At 42.6% G+C, this 14,274-nt stretch overlaps 1 protein-coding gene across 1 annotated transcript; it reads left to right on the top strand.

The window, feature by feature from the left end:
• Positions 1-6,076: 6,076 nt before the first annotated feature.
• On the top strand, positions 6,077-11,457 carry LOC143022026 (uncharacterized). Its single transcript, XM_076179962.1, has 6 exons — positions 6,077-6,319; positions 7,029-7,219; positions 8,887-9,102; positions 9,684-9,980; positions 10,436-10,718; positions 11,320-11,457. Exons 1-5 carry the CDS (start codon positions 6,077-6,079, stop codon positions 10,653-10,655), a joined length of 1,167 nt encoding a protein of 388 aa, XP_076036077.1. The 3' UTR covers positions 10,656-10,718; positions 11,320-11,457.
• Positions 11,458-14,274: the final 2,817 nt, after the last annotated feature.

Below are 14,274 nucleotides of genomic sequence, written 5' to 3'. Positions count from 1 at the left end.
AATGCTCGCTTCTTCTCTTCTACAACCTTCTTTGTTTCCTCATCCCACCATTCACTACCCTTTCTTCTATTTCACTGTCCAGTAATGTCGTTACACATTAGTAATTCCGCTTGAAGAGGATCACAGCAAGTGATCGAAATATACGGAAATTCGTTATTTCCTTCTTTTCTTAAATCCAAATTATAGTGGGTTTTTAGTGCATATATATATATATATATATATATATATATATATATATATATATATATATATATATGCATGTAGAATTAAATACGACAGCATTCTGACAATTGTTAAACTTTTTCTTAATGTTTTCTATTTGTCTTATCAACTTTTTTCCAGTTGTAGGGTGAGCTGATACAAGTTCTCCATAGTTTTCCATTTAATATTCTCGAGCTTTCGTCTTCAAAGAGACATCATCAGGATTGACAAAATTTCTGCAATAATGAATTAAAATGTTGGTACATATAAGTTACAAAATAAATTACAAAAATACAAATACAAATATACAGGTAGAACAAAAGATATATAACGAGAGTTATTACTTACGTCTACAAGGAAAGTACAAATGATAGAGAGAGAGAAAGGTTTAAATACATAAACTGCTATCCGAGTTCCCATTACGAAGTCTGGCTGATCGCCTGAGTGGTGGGGGAGTGGGGGGTGGGAGGGGAGGGGGAGAGGGGACCTCAATGTAGCGATGTCTCAGGTTAGCGCTACTGTAATACTGGACGTCATGTCCGACAGAATATTTATAGTGGGGGCAGAGTCCCTGATGTAATTTATTTTGTAATTTATTTTGTAACTTATATGTACCAACATTTGTATTCATTATTGCAGAAATTTTGTCAATCCTGATGATGTCTCTTTGAAGACGAAAGCTCGAGAATATTAAATGGAAAACTATGGAGAACTTGTATCAGCTCACCCTACAACTGGAAAAAAGTTGATAAGACAAATAGAAGACATTAAGAAAAAGTTTAACAATTGTCAGAATGCTGTCGTATTTAATTCTACATGCATCAAAGAAAACCTGCTTCCTTACTTCACGAATATATATATATATATATATATATATATATATATATATCTATATATATATATATTTATATATATATATATATATATACCAAAGGCTTTTTCACCCTTACAAGGTAGCCAAAAAACAAAGGCATAAGATCCACTAACACCAATTCCATCCCCTACATGCTCCACTCCCATCCACCCCCTCCCTCCCTTTTATATTTGCTCCTCCTGGATGACGGGTCATCACTGCATCTCGCCCACTGCCCCGGGTCATAAGCAGCGTCGCAAGAAACAGCACATCCACAGCAAGGCTGCTTCATTAAATCGGCGACCACCTCTCTCCGTCCCCTCATGCAGAAAAGGAGAAGACGGGGAGAAATCCCTTCGGGCTGCGTCAATTTATTTTTCACACATATTTCCTCACTCCCCATCCTCCACCTACTCCCTTTCATGCATCACAGCATCATCCATACACAACCATTCTCCATTCACCCCTATCTTCTCTCTTCTCCCGTCCTTCCTCAACAGACATTCCCCTCTTTCCCAGTGCCCCTTGTACCCCATCCATTCATCTCATCCATGGTCGTCCCCTCATGTTCACTCCTTCTACCTCTGCCTTCTACACTTCTTTTACTAGTCTTTCTTCTTTTATTCTTTCCATGTGTCCAAACCATCCCAGTACTCTTTCATCAACCCTATCTCCCAACTCCCTTTCCACCCCCTCCCCACCCGTTCTCCTCCTCACCTCGTTTCTCACTCCATTCAGCCTAGTAACTCCAATCATACTTCTCAGACATTTCATCTCAAACACATTCAAACTCCTCTCTTCCTCACTTATGTCCCATTTTTCTGCTCTATACAGTGCTGTCGGCACAATCCCTCCTTCATACAATCTCCTCTTAGCGTCCATTCCCAAATGTCTATTTCTCATTACATTTTTTAATCCCTTAAGGCATTTGCTTGCTTCTCTCAGTCTACACTCTACCTCCACCTCCACTCCTCCCTTTCCTGCCACATTCGTACCCAAGTATCTAAAACTATCCACTTCCTCCAGTGTCTCTCCCTTAATACTCACTTCCAGTCTGCTGCCACTTTCTCCCCTTGTACATCTCATCACCTCACTTTTACCCACATTCACCTTCAGCTTCCTTCTTTCGCACACCTTCCCAAACTCTGTCACTAACTTCCTCAATCCCTCCTCTGACCCTGCTACAAGCGCAGTGTCGTCAGTAAACAACAACTGTCTTATCCCCCACTTTTCTCCGTTTTCTTTAACCATCTCCAATCCTCGACCCAATACTCTTGCATTTACCTCTCGCACCACATCCATGTATAAATTGAACAGCCAAGGCAACATAACACATGCCTGGTGAAGTCCCACCTTTACCTTTAACCACTCACTCTCTCCATTTCTGATTCTAACACAAGCTCTAGTACCATCGTAAAAACTCTTGTTTGTGGTTGTGCTGTGTCTTGCGACACTGCATCTGACCCAGGGTAGTGGACAAGATGCAGGGATGACCCGTCATCCAGGAGGTGCCAAGATAAGAGGGAGGGAAGAGGGTGGAGGGGAGTGGAGTATGATGGGGATGGAATGGGTGGGTTTGGTTTTTATGCCTTTGTTTTTTGGCTACTTCCCTTATAAGGGGGAAAAGCCTTTGGTATATGTATGCATGTATGTATGTATTTTATTAGATCTTATTCTATTTTATTCTCTTTTGTTTCTTATTTCCTTCTGTTTTGTTTCACTTACGACACCCTCAGAAGCAATGAATTTATTAAACGGTGGACCATCTTACCAAGGCAGCCTATACCTACGTCATGGACGTCACGCGCAATGCTCACTCTATCATGCCTTAAAACAAGATACGAGTACACGCAGCCACTCATGCCATGTCAACACACCGAAAACATGCGGAACGGACTACCGATATCTCCATACGACCACCTCCTACCCAACCGCCACAAGTAACGCCGACGCAAGACCATGGTACGGAGGCGGGAGGCACAATGTTGTCAGTACTCGGCTCAGACTTGGGAATCAACCTATGCGACAAGGCTCCCAGACGGATGATGTGCCACAGTGATCACCGTGCAGGCTGTATAACCGTCCTAACGCGAACACCCTTAAAATTATTATCTCCAATGACCCATGGTGACAGACAATATTCCCCAGAGTCAAGGCATGATGATTGTATGTAACACTTACATAGAACCACTATCTCGCCATCCCCATTTCGGGGGATCCTGAATGATTATTATATTATGTCTCCATTTAAAGAATATATGCATTATTTGACATGTCCTCTAATACAATATTGTAATAAATGTACTATTGTTTGCCGCCCACGGGCGTAATAAATTTATTAAAACCACTTACGACACCGACTGCAGTCATCACGCCATAACTATTATTGATTACATGGTATTACATGGTATTACATGGTATTGATGTTAATATATTTGTCTTAACAGAGCAAACATGATATTATAAGCAAACATTATTTTGATAACTCCAAGAAATACAAGTAAACTCAAGAGAAAAATGACAACTCTTCATTCACACATATTGCTATCTACTGAGAATATTAAGAAAACTAGAGGTAAGGCGGGTTTTTATCAACAACGTGGTACCTTATGTGACTGATGCATGGTTCCGTCATCGGGGTAGGAATTCATTACGGTTTTCTGTGCTTCTCTTGCTACAGGCAAATTGCACTAAACAATGCACTAGTTAGAATAACAAGTTCAGCTCGATAAATCATAAAGGTTACTCTTTTCATGATTTTCCAATTATCTTAGAATTTTCGTCACCAAACATAAACAATTATGTCTTCTCTAACTTGTCTCATTTTTCGTTATTGCAAATATCTCACAACGTATCACCAACACTGAACAGTGGGACATTTTCTATACACATTTAGCAGTTAGCACCACTTCAAACAAACACTTGACATTCGACTGTCCGGGCGCGTTATGACGTCAAAGTTCGTGGCGTCCACCGGCGTTGGGCGTCGCCAAAATTCAAACCATCATAACGTTCCAGGAAACTAACCAATGTCGCTTAGATCAGGGGTTCTTAACCTTTTTTCTCCAATTCCCCACTTTTTTGTGAGCTAACTCTCCATTTCCCACCACAGCATCGGTCTTTGACAAATTCGATTTTAACCCATGCAGTGTTTCGCACGTAAATATAGTGTTGTCACTTTTACCCAAACATGACTTACAATACCTCATATTTTGGTTGTTTTTGTTATCAAAACAGTCTGTAAATGGTTGTGATTTGTAAAGTAAGTCAACATTTGGATGTAATGTATTAAATTTTGAAGCACTATCGATTATTTGTGGGTGGAAACAAATTCACGAAATGTGACGACAAGAAGAAGACACCAGAAACAAACAAAAAGAAACAAAAACACATCGATTAAGAAAAAAAAAAAAGACAGTGGTTCTTCTGTCCAACCGGTCATTCCCCACTTGGCAACTCCGCCATTCCCCACCAGTGGAGAATTCCCCACAGGTTAAGAACCACTGGCTTAGATCAATGCATCCGTCGGCCTAGAACCGCGTGCACCCAAACTATTCAAATATTTAGAATTTTATGCAATAATTATTCTGGCTTTCATTCGTCATTCTCTGTGGAACCCCTTCGCATGTGTGTATTTACCTCGTTGTATTCAAGGTGAAACGAATACTTTAGGGTAAGTTAGCGGGGGGGGTGAGGGAGAGCCAGAAAACCTCTCCACTGAGCAGGTAGATGATGACGTCAACGGAAATATCGAGACCAGGGTTCCGCGGGTCGAGAGCTGTCAATCACTCACACACTAGTGTGTGGAGCGAAGCTCCATCTTCTGATTAAAAGGGTAGCTAAGGCAGACAAATAACATATAAAAATATCAACAGTTTGTATAGTGCAGAAGTGCAATGCCGTTAGACTGAAAGGTGATAAAAATACACATTTCTTTTCACTACCCCAAGATAAAGAACTTAGAAAGAGATGGATTGAATTATGTGGCACACACAATACTATGTCATCTGGATATGCATGCAGCCGTCATTTTTAAAGTAACTATTTATTAGCAACATTTCCTGAAATTTTCATTCAATTGCAAATAAACAGACTAAAGAATCCGGTTAAAACATAACTGAGCTTGGTGGAGATAAAGGTCTACATATAGAATCCACGCTTGAGGAGATATGGAAACCCACGCAAATCCAAAATGTAATATTATAAAAACCATATGATGCTTTTATGTGTCATTACTACTGGGTTTATATTCAGCTAGTTGGTGTGTATCAACAGTATAATATCTTCCTCATCTACCTGATCAACATATAAATTGACATGTCATCCCATCTAATAACTCGTCATATTAATATAATCCACCTAATGTGAAAGCATGGAAGGCATTTTTATAACTTTTCTGGCGGTCATATCTCAGATACTGATAATTTGAGGATAAGAAAGTGATAGTGAGTAATTTCAGTATTATGTGAACATCATAGTGTAATTTTAAAGTTTACCATACATACATTTTCTTTCACCTCCCCCTCTCCCCCTCTGGATTTCCTATGACGTCACGGTGGAGGTGCGCGGAGGGGTGGTGCTCAACGTACCTTATAGTATTCGTTTTACCTTGGTTGTATTTGCCTAGTTGTATTATACGGGAAGGGAGCTATGCTCGTGGTGACCCGTGTGTTAATTTTAGGAAGTTGCTAAATGCGAAAGAGGGTAGGGAGGGAGAGGTAGTTGCAGTGGGAAGCGCTAAGAAAATGACATTTATGAGTGAGGAAAATGGAGGAGAAATAAGGAAAGACGAGGTGAAGGCAGTTGTTAAGATAATGAGAGCAGGCAATGCACCCGTATTAGCTGTAACTCCCAGTACTGCCTGTTTACGAACTTTCAACCACGGCTGTACCTTAAGCTCTCATGTGTTGTGTGATCCAACCTTTACTTCGTGGAGCACTGGGAGTTTTTGCAGCTGACCCTCTGTCTCGAAGTCTTCGCTGACCCCCTGGTGCCTTTTGCAGTTGAGTGTGTAGCGGCGACATGAAGAACGTCCTTGTCGCAGCCGTTGTGACGGCATTGGCGTTGGCAATGAGTACAGGGGGCTTCGGGGAAGGCCAGCTGCTGCTGCCACAGCCTTCCCGCCATGACAAGGTCCCCGGCGACACCGATCACACTGGGAACGTCGGGACACAAGACTCCTACGGCGCCGGCGACGACGGCGACGATGACAGCGCTGCAGAGGAGACCCCCAGCAAAAAGGACGATCGACACACTCTGGAGGAGGTATGTGCGAGATTCAGGTATCAATAAGGGAACGGCGGGTTTCAGTGTCGAGCCTCCGCGGCGAGGCGCTCACACCATGTGGCGCCTCTTCGCTGTGGAGGACAGAATTTGTCACCTTGCCCCTAAGTGCTCGGAAGTTTAATGCAGGAAGATGCCACTACAAGTTGCTACGGGATTCGAGGGTAGGTCCACGAAACATGGTCAGAACCAAGCTGCAGTTCGGCACACAGCGCTGCAGACCATCGTCAGAGATAATGGAGATCTCCATTTGCGACTGACAGTTTGGAGCTCCTGCCCCCTCCATGGGCCGCCCAGCAGTCACTTGTCCCCCCCCCCTTTTTTTTTTATTCACGATACCTGGTAGTTTCAGCATTACACACACACATACACACAGCGCTTTCAAAACCACGTAACATGTTAGGTTTGATATGTGTCATGAATTTTTCAGCTTCGCATTTTGGGTAATGTTTGTGTATGAACTGTATCACTAATGGATTGATTAGTAGAAGTTAAAGAGCACTGCACCCATTTGCGGTGTAACTAGTGACAAAGCTAGAGAACTGGCCATACTATTCCGAGTTATCAAGGATAAAGAAAAAAGTTGAAGTTATTCCATCAGGTGTATTTTAGTGAAAGAAAAAACGAGATGCCGATAACGAAAGCAAACATTTCAAAGGACTAAATTCGTTGGTTGTCACCTTGATTACAGGCATCCACTCGACTCCAGGACCTCCGAAAGCGTGCCCAGCTTCTTGGGAACAGGCAGGGAGCAATTCGCAGTAGTGGCAGAGGGGTACCAGAGCGACACCTCGGGAGCGTCGCCTCCATCGTCGCTGCTTCCGGCACACGTCCGGATCAGCATCATCACAGATGGGGACAACAGAGCTTCGAACAAATGTGGTAGGTGGCCTGCCTCACGGAGACAGTGACTGCATGTGGTTGGTGTGTGTGTATGTGTGTGTGTGTGTGTGTGTGTGTGTGTGTGTATGTGTGTGTGTGTGTGTGTGTGTGTGTGTGTGTGTGTGTGTGTGTGTGTGTGTGTGTGTGTGTGTGTGTGTGTGTGTGTGTGTGTGTGTGTGTGTGTGTGTGTGTGTGTCTGTGTGTGTGTGTTTGTGTGTGTGTGTGTGTGTGTGTGTGTGTGTGTGCGCGCGCGCGTGGTGTGTGTTTGCATGTGTGTCGTTAGATGGTTCATCAAATGTTCTTTCCTTTTTCTTATCCACAAATTTTCAGCGCAGACTGGAGAATGGCGTACAGGTCTGAGGCAGATGGGCGGGTAGGAAAATCAAGAGGGGTTGATGCCGCATCCCGACTGCCTTGTCGGCTCGGTTGTTGCCGGAAATACCGAGATAAGATGGCACACAGTAGAAAGACACTCATTTGAAGCGCGAGGTTCAAAGGCGGGATGTTCTCAGATGTTGCAGGTGAGGGATCCAAGAAAAGCAAGAACTAATAATCAGACCTAGTAATTGAGTCTGTCCATCAACTGGGATGAGCGTTGCTTGTAGGTACAGAAGAGTTATATTTGCAGCGACGACACATACAGAAATGTATGATTGATTCCGAGGTGGACTTTTTTACACGGTGAGGAGACCAGGGATGTTCCCACGTGGACTCAAAAGGTTTAGTGAGATAAGAATTGAAACGGACATGAAGATGGGTAATCATTGAGTTAAGCCTCGTTAACACGGGACTAATTTAGTAGCCATTAGTGCTATCTGTAAATTAAATTACCCGGCAAGCTAGTGTTAACATTAGGATAGTTTGGAGGCAAGTTTACTAACTTTCCGATGATTTTGGACAAATAGAGAAATAGTTTACAAATCACCAGCACTAACGCCTACTCAACTAGCTCCTTGTAAACGAGGTTATAAGAATTGGGGTGGACATGAAAGTGGGTTGAGCTCCGTGTATGACTAGAAAAGATTACCTGGATCCACCACCATCACCTGCGACAATTTTAACTCGGAAACTGAGGCTGTTGACAAAGGTGGTAAGAACTATTGCCCCTATTTTCATCAAGATACTCTGTCTTTTCATTTTCTTATATTTTTCTTGTCTTCTTCCTCCTCTTCTCCTTCATCCTCTTCTGGTCACTATACTTGTCTTCGTTTCTTTCCCTTCTTCTGCTCCTATTTCTATTATTTTTGCTCTTGCTTCGTTCTTCTTCTTATTCTGTACAGTGACGTGCAGAGTGAGGAGGGGGGGGGACGAAGGGACGTGGCCCCGTCCATCCAAATTGGATCGGGGGTGGGGATGGGGGGTATCCAACAAGAGAGGAAAATGAGATAGTGGTTTTGAAATTTGGTTAGTTTGATTTTTTTTTCATTAGTGTTTACATATTCAAAATATTTTCCGTTTTCATAATATTTCTCAGTACTAGGCATTACACTTGAATCTTTGGGGCATAGAATCAAGGACCTGGTCCCGGGCATCACCAGGTCTCTGCACTACACTTTTTCTAGCTTTCTTGGCAGGTATGAAATCGGAGCGAGGAAAGACGCCAACCTGACTGTAAACTAAGAAACACTGGACATGAGCCCTCAAGACTTCTCCCTTTGGTATTTCAGGGATCACTGGAATGAACGAGAAAGAAATGACATACGGGAAAAGAAGGAAAATAGGGAGGAGGAAGAAGAAGAAGAAGAAGAAGAAGAAGAGGCACTGCAGAAGATGGAAGAAACCAAGACTGTGAACCAAAGAGTGCTCCTGTTAAGGACAACTGAGGACAAGATCAAAGCTATTCGGAACAAAATGGTCAAGAAGATTATAGTGGACTCAAAGCAGTGAGTAGAGCGTTTGCGCCGGCAGGGTGCGTTTATGGTTTGCCAAGCATGCGCGGCGCATTATGTCCTCTAAATGGGTTATCACACCGGGCTATTTCTCCTCCATCCTCAGATTAATTGACGGTACCGCCGTAAAGTCACTATGGCAAAAAAAAAAAATTTCAACAAATATACATAAAATGTTATTTGATATGCTAGAGAAAATTTATTTTCCTCCAGCATATAAGATTCCTTCCCGAAAGCTGCAAGCTACAAATCTGTTCCAACAATCGGAGGAAAAAGATCTCAGTGTGATAATGCCTAAAGGATGTGTGACCTCGTGACTTTGCTGTGTACGGTTACATAGCATCCGACCTAGTTATGGACCAAAAGATCTCCTGCCATTATACTCTTCCTTTGTAATCCTTTGTAAACCTTTGGAAAATATGGTTGTCGTGGAAACGAACGTTGTTCATCCAGCAAGAGGATCAGGTGACACTGTCGTCTCTGGATTAGGGCACTTCTCTCCTCACAGATGAGTGAAAACCAGATCGATGTACAGCGGCAACCTCTGACTTTTATTCTTCTTCTTCTTCTTCCAGATTGCTTTCCAGCGATCAGTCCCTCACCTCCATCGCCCTCCTGGCCGTAGGAGCTCTCCTCTTGGACCTCGCCCGCGACTCTCTCTCTGGAGAAGCTCCAGGCAGTCTTTCAGCTCCTCATGTGTCCTCGGTGGCCTTCAACTTACTTGGAAGAAGCGTGCCAGAGTCTTTGGCCAGAAGTCTCCCGAACGGGATGTCTGGAAGGGAAGCTCTGCTTCCGGGGCTCGGCTTATTCGGCGATTCTCTCAACAATGTGGCAGAGATCGCACTCAACATGCTGACCATTTATTTGTACAAGTGAGTTGAAGAAAGCAAACTGCTTTGCCTTATTAAAAAAGAAATAACAACAGCAGCAGCAGCAGCAACAACAACAACAATAATAATACTAATAACAACAATAATTATGATAATAATAATAATAACATTAATAATAATAATAACAATAATAATAACAATAATAATAATAATAATAATAATAATAATAATAATAATAATAATAATAATAATAATAATAATAATAATAATAATAATAATAATAATTATAATAATAATAATGATTAGTAATAGTAATAGTAATAATGGTATTATTAAAGAATAATGATAATTATAATTATAATAATAATAACAGTAATAATGATAACCTTATCGCAAAGAGTTAATTGTAGTCTCAGTCTTTAAGGGTTTTTGAAAGGAAATTCCCAAGGAATGTTATTTCTACAAAATAACTTGTTCTTTTTGTCACTCCTGGACAGAGAGGAGAGCCCGGACTGCGGCGAGCGCCTCCTGTGCGAGAGCAATCAGCAGGCGAGCAGTCGGGGGCTCTTCGACGCCTTCGTCACCTACATAAGCGGCTTCGCCATCTCATTCTTCTTGCACGAAGCCCCCGTGTCCAAGAACCTGAAGGCCATGCGCGCCGGCAGAAAGGGGCTCAACTGCATCGAACTCTATCCGAACTGCTCGATCTCCTTGTAAAGCCCACCCTGCAGACGTCTGGGCGGAGGACCTCCGCAGGGACTGGCGTCGCCATCGTTCTGGGTAAGTGTGTGAAGAGGGAGGGAGGGATGAGGCAGCGTTCGTGTGTAGGTGACCTCCACAGCCAACTGTAGACTTTTGGGAAAGGAAACAGAAGCTGGTTAGTTTCTACAATCAATAATCGTTCGAGCCACCGGTGCTCCTTCCAGGTTTTGTTCTGGCAAAAAACAAGAGCCCCCTTTTCATTCTCCGAAGGACAAACTGATGTCTCGATCCAATTCTCTTGGTTTCCGTTGAGCGCTGGTTGGAACAAGATCTTAACAGCATCAAGGGATCGCAAGGGCTAAGAGAACGGGAAGAGGAATTATTACATGAAATATGTCAATAGATACCCCATGCAGGAAAGAAATGTGATTGAAAATTATGAGAATTAGTTGAAGCTGCCATTCATGTCTGAGGCAGCTGTCATGGGCAAAGGAAGCAGTAGGCGCCAAGTGCAAAACAACATTGAGCTGGCGACATAGGTCACCTGAGAGGACGTTACCGTAGCTTAAGTTTCATATGTTGTATCACATTACATAAAACCATGAAAATGGTCGTTTTATGTTTATTTTTTATTTATTTATTTATTTATTTATTTATCTATTTATTTCTATCTTTTCAGGGTCTACACCATGTTGGATAAAGGCACCGGATGATGGTGTCGTGTGGACGGATTTGACTTGGCAATGGAATCCAATCCTCTTCACTAACATCGTCCTCATCTTAACTTCACTGTCAAGGGATTCTGCAATTTAACCAGATCCAAGAATGCAGTATATTTTTTAAGTCTTCGTAAAACAGGAAGCGTCAGTACAAATATTCAAGGTTGAGTACATGGTCATCAACAAGTGAGAAGAAAAACTGATGATAATGATGATGATGATGATGAGGAGGAGGAGGAGGAGGAGGAGGAGAAGTAGGAGGAGGAGGAGGAGGAGTAGGAGGAGGAGGAAGTATAGAGGTGATAATAGGAAAGTGGCAGGCAACAGGAATAGCAGAAGTTAAAAATTAACTAACATTCCTTTGTGGGTGGGGACTTGTCAGTATTTCTTGATGCATAGGGACTAGGTTCCAATATGTAGTAAAAAATGTGTGTGACTCTACGGATGTCATAAAAAGTCCCTCCAGTGTTGGCATCACAAAGCTTAGGCAGTCGTTATTGTCTCCCAGAGGAAGAGCTGACTAATAGGTGTCGACGGTATTCCCACTTGTGACTTTCCATGAGGAGTCACAAGCGTCACATTCGAAAGCGTTTCATTTGCGTCAGAAAGGAAAAGGAGGACACCTCAGATAAGAACCAGAAACAGCAACTGGCTACACAGTTTATCTGAAAGGTTCACCCCATCGTCACGGTGACATGCTTCAATAATCTGGTTCTGGTTAATGCAGTCTGGCGATTTTATTCAGCTGCGGAAGTATCAACGTAGCTGCTGCGTCCATGAAGTTTAAGAACCTTGACACGGACATCCGGGAACAATGGCAGCCTCCTGCAGCCCCTGGGGGGGGGGGGGGGGGTGGTTAGGATAAGCTTTTTTTTTCTTACTGGGGTATTGGTGTGGAGCATTCGTGCTTCGGTTAATATGTTTGTATCCCGTTGACGAGAGCTCATAAGCGCTTCTATCCTTAAAGATAATGTCCCGCCGTTACCGGGCACATGACATGAGATTCGAGCATGACATACTGTATACTCCTTAACATTTAAGTCAGTTCTCTCTCTCTCTCTCTCTCTCTCTCTCTCACGTCCTAAAAGCTTCACTTAACCCCACCGCACCCCACCCTCCGCTGCGTCCCGGCGTCCGCACCCTCGTTAACACAGTGTGTTCCACCCTGCAACGCCTTCACATCGAAGTCCCTACGGCCGAGGTTGATCCATGGAGAATTCCACAGCCTCATGTCACCTTCACACCCACTTCAAAAATAGACCCACTGCTCCTCCAGAAACAACTAGCCTTGGAACACATTGCCGCAGTGTCCTCCTCCGTCCCTGCCGCGCACCATCTCTACGTAGACGGGTCCCTACAGGCAGACGGTAGCGCGGGCTACGTCGTCTACTCACCGGATGTGGAGCCACCTGAGGGAGGCTGGGTTGGTCGCAGGTAATGTTTGACTCCCAGTCCGCCCTACAGGCCATCTCGTCTCCACAACCCATACACCGTCCCCTCATCCATCACATTTTACAACAGTTAGTGACAGCTCAAGAACATTCTCTCACCATAAGCTTTATGTGGCTTCCCTCCCACGTTGGAATCGCTGCCAATGAAAAGGCAGATCTCCTCGCCAAAAATGTTTGTGAACTGCTACTGCCACACCCTCCCCCTCTGCTACAAAAAGGTCATACATTCTGCGCTCTTCTAACCACTCTCCACTGCATGAATGCAGACCGCGCACGAAGCGTATCAATACAGCACTACGACCACTTTCGTCTCTTTCCCGAGGTATCGCAAGCAGACTCCTCGTTCGTAGACACAATATCTATGAGCGTAATAAATATATATACACAAATCGCTCTCTCTCTCTCTCTCTTTCTCTTCCTCTCTCTCTCCAAGAACCTCCTCCCACAGTACTGGGCATTATAGAAATAGTTTTAAGTTTAGATTTATTACCCTTTTCTAATGTGATCTTATATATTACGTGATATTAACATGCCTGCAAGCCAATACAGGAAACAATAAAATCGTGATAAAGAAGGCAATCGTTTCTGTCTCCACGGAATCAAATTAGAATCTTTCTTGTGACCCGTCCTGTGGCCCTCTGTTCCAGAGACCTGTGCTGTGGACTTCATTCAGCTGGAGGTCATGGCACGGGTGAAGCCTCACCGGGGGTCCTCACCTTGGAGCCCTCACTTAGGGCTCCATCTCCCTCGATGGAGCAGAACCGTCCATCGTGGGGGCAAAACTAAACCCACAAAGAATGCCACCGGACAGAACAAGCCCAGCATCCATTCACAGCATCCCCTTGCAATTCTTTCTTCTTCCATTCTTTCTAAATGTCCCATCCATCTTAACTGGGCAGCATCTATTTTGCATAGCATGGAACAGACGCCAATGTTTTTTTTCTTATATCTTCGTTCTTTAGTTCATCTCTCCTCGTCTTTCCAATTATGGTTCTCGTTGGTCTCATTTCCGCTGCCTGAATCCTGCTTCAGTCTACATTTGTCATCACCCAATTCTCTGAACCATATGATAGGATAGGTGTCAAGACAGTATTGAAAATAATCCTTTTCACTTCTAAAGGTACAGGTTTTATTATTATTATCATTATTATTATTATTATTATTATTATTATTATTATTATTATTATTATTATTATTATTATTATTATTATCATTATCATTATCATTATCATTATTATTATTATTATTATTATTGTTGTTATTATTATTATTATCATTATTATTATTATTATTATTATTATTATTATTATTATTATTATTATTATTATTATTATTATTATTATTATCATTATTATTATTATTATTATTATTATTGGCCAGAGAGCTCCAACACTAGCACTAAATATATTTATTCTTTCTAAAATATCCCTCTTATTTCCATCTTCCTTAGCAACTACTCTTCCA

Source organism: Oratosquilla oratoria, chromosome 43 (assembly GCF_046742065.1).
Source record: "Oratosquilla oratoria isolate Oo_2021 chromosome 43, ASM4674206v1, whole genome shotgun sequence".
In the NCBI taxonomy this organism is placed as follows: Eukaryota; Metazoa; Arthropoda; class Malacostraca; order Stomatopoda; family Squillidae; genus Oratosquilla; species Oratosquilla oratoria.
This window is presented reverse-complemented; position numbering and strand designations above follow the sequence as displayed.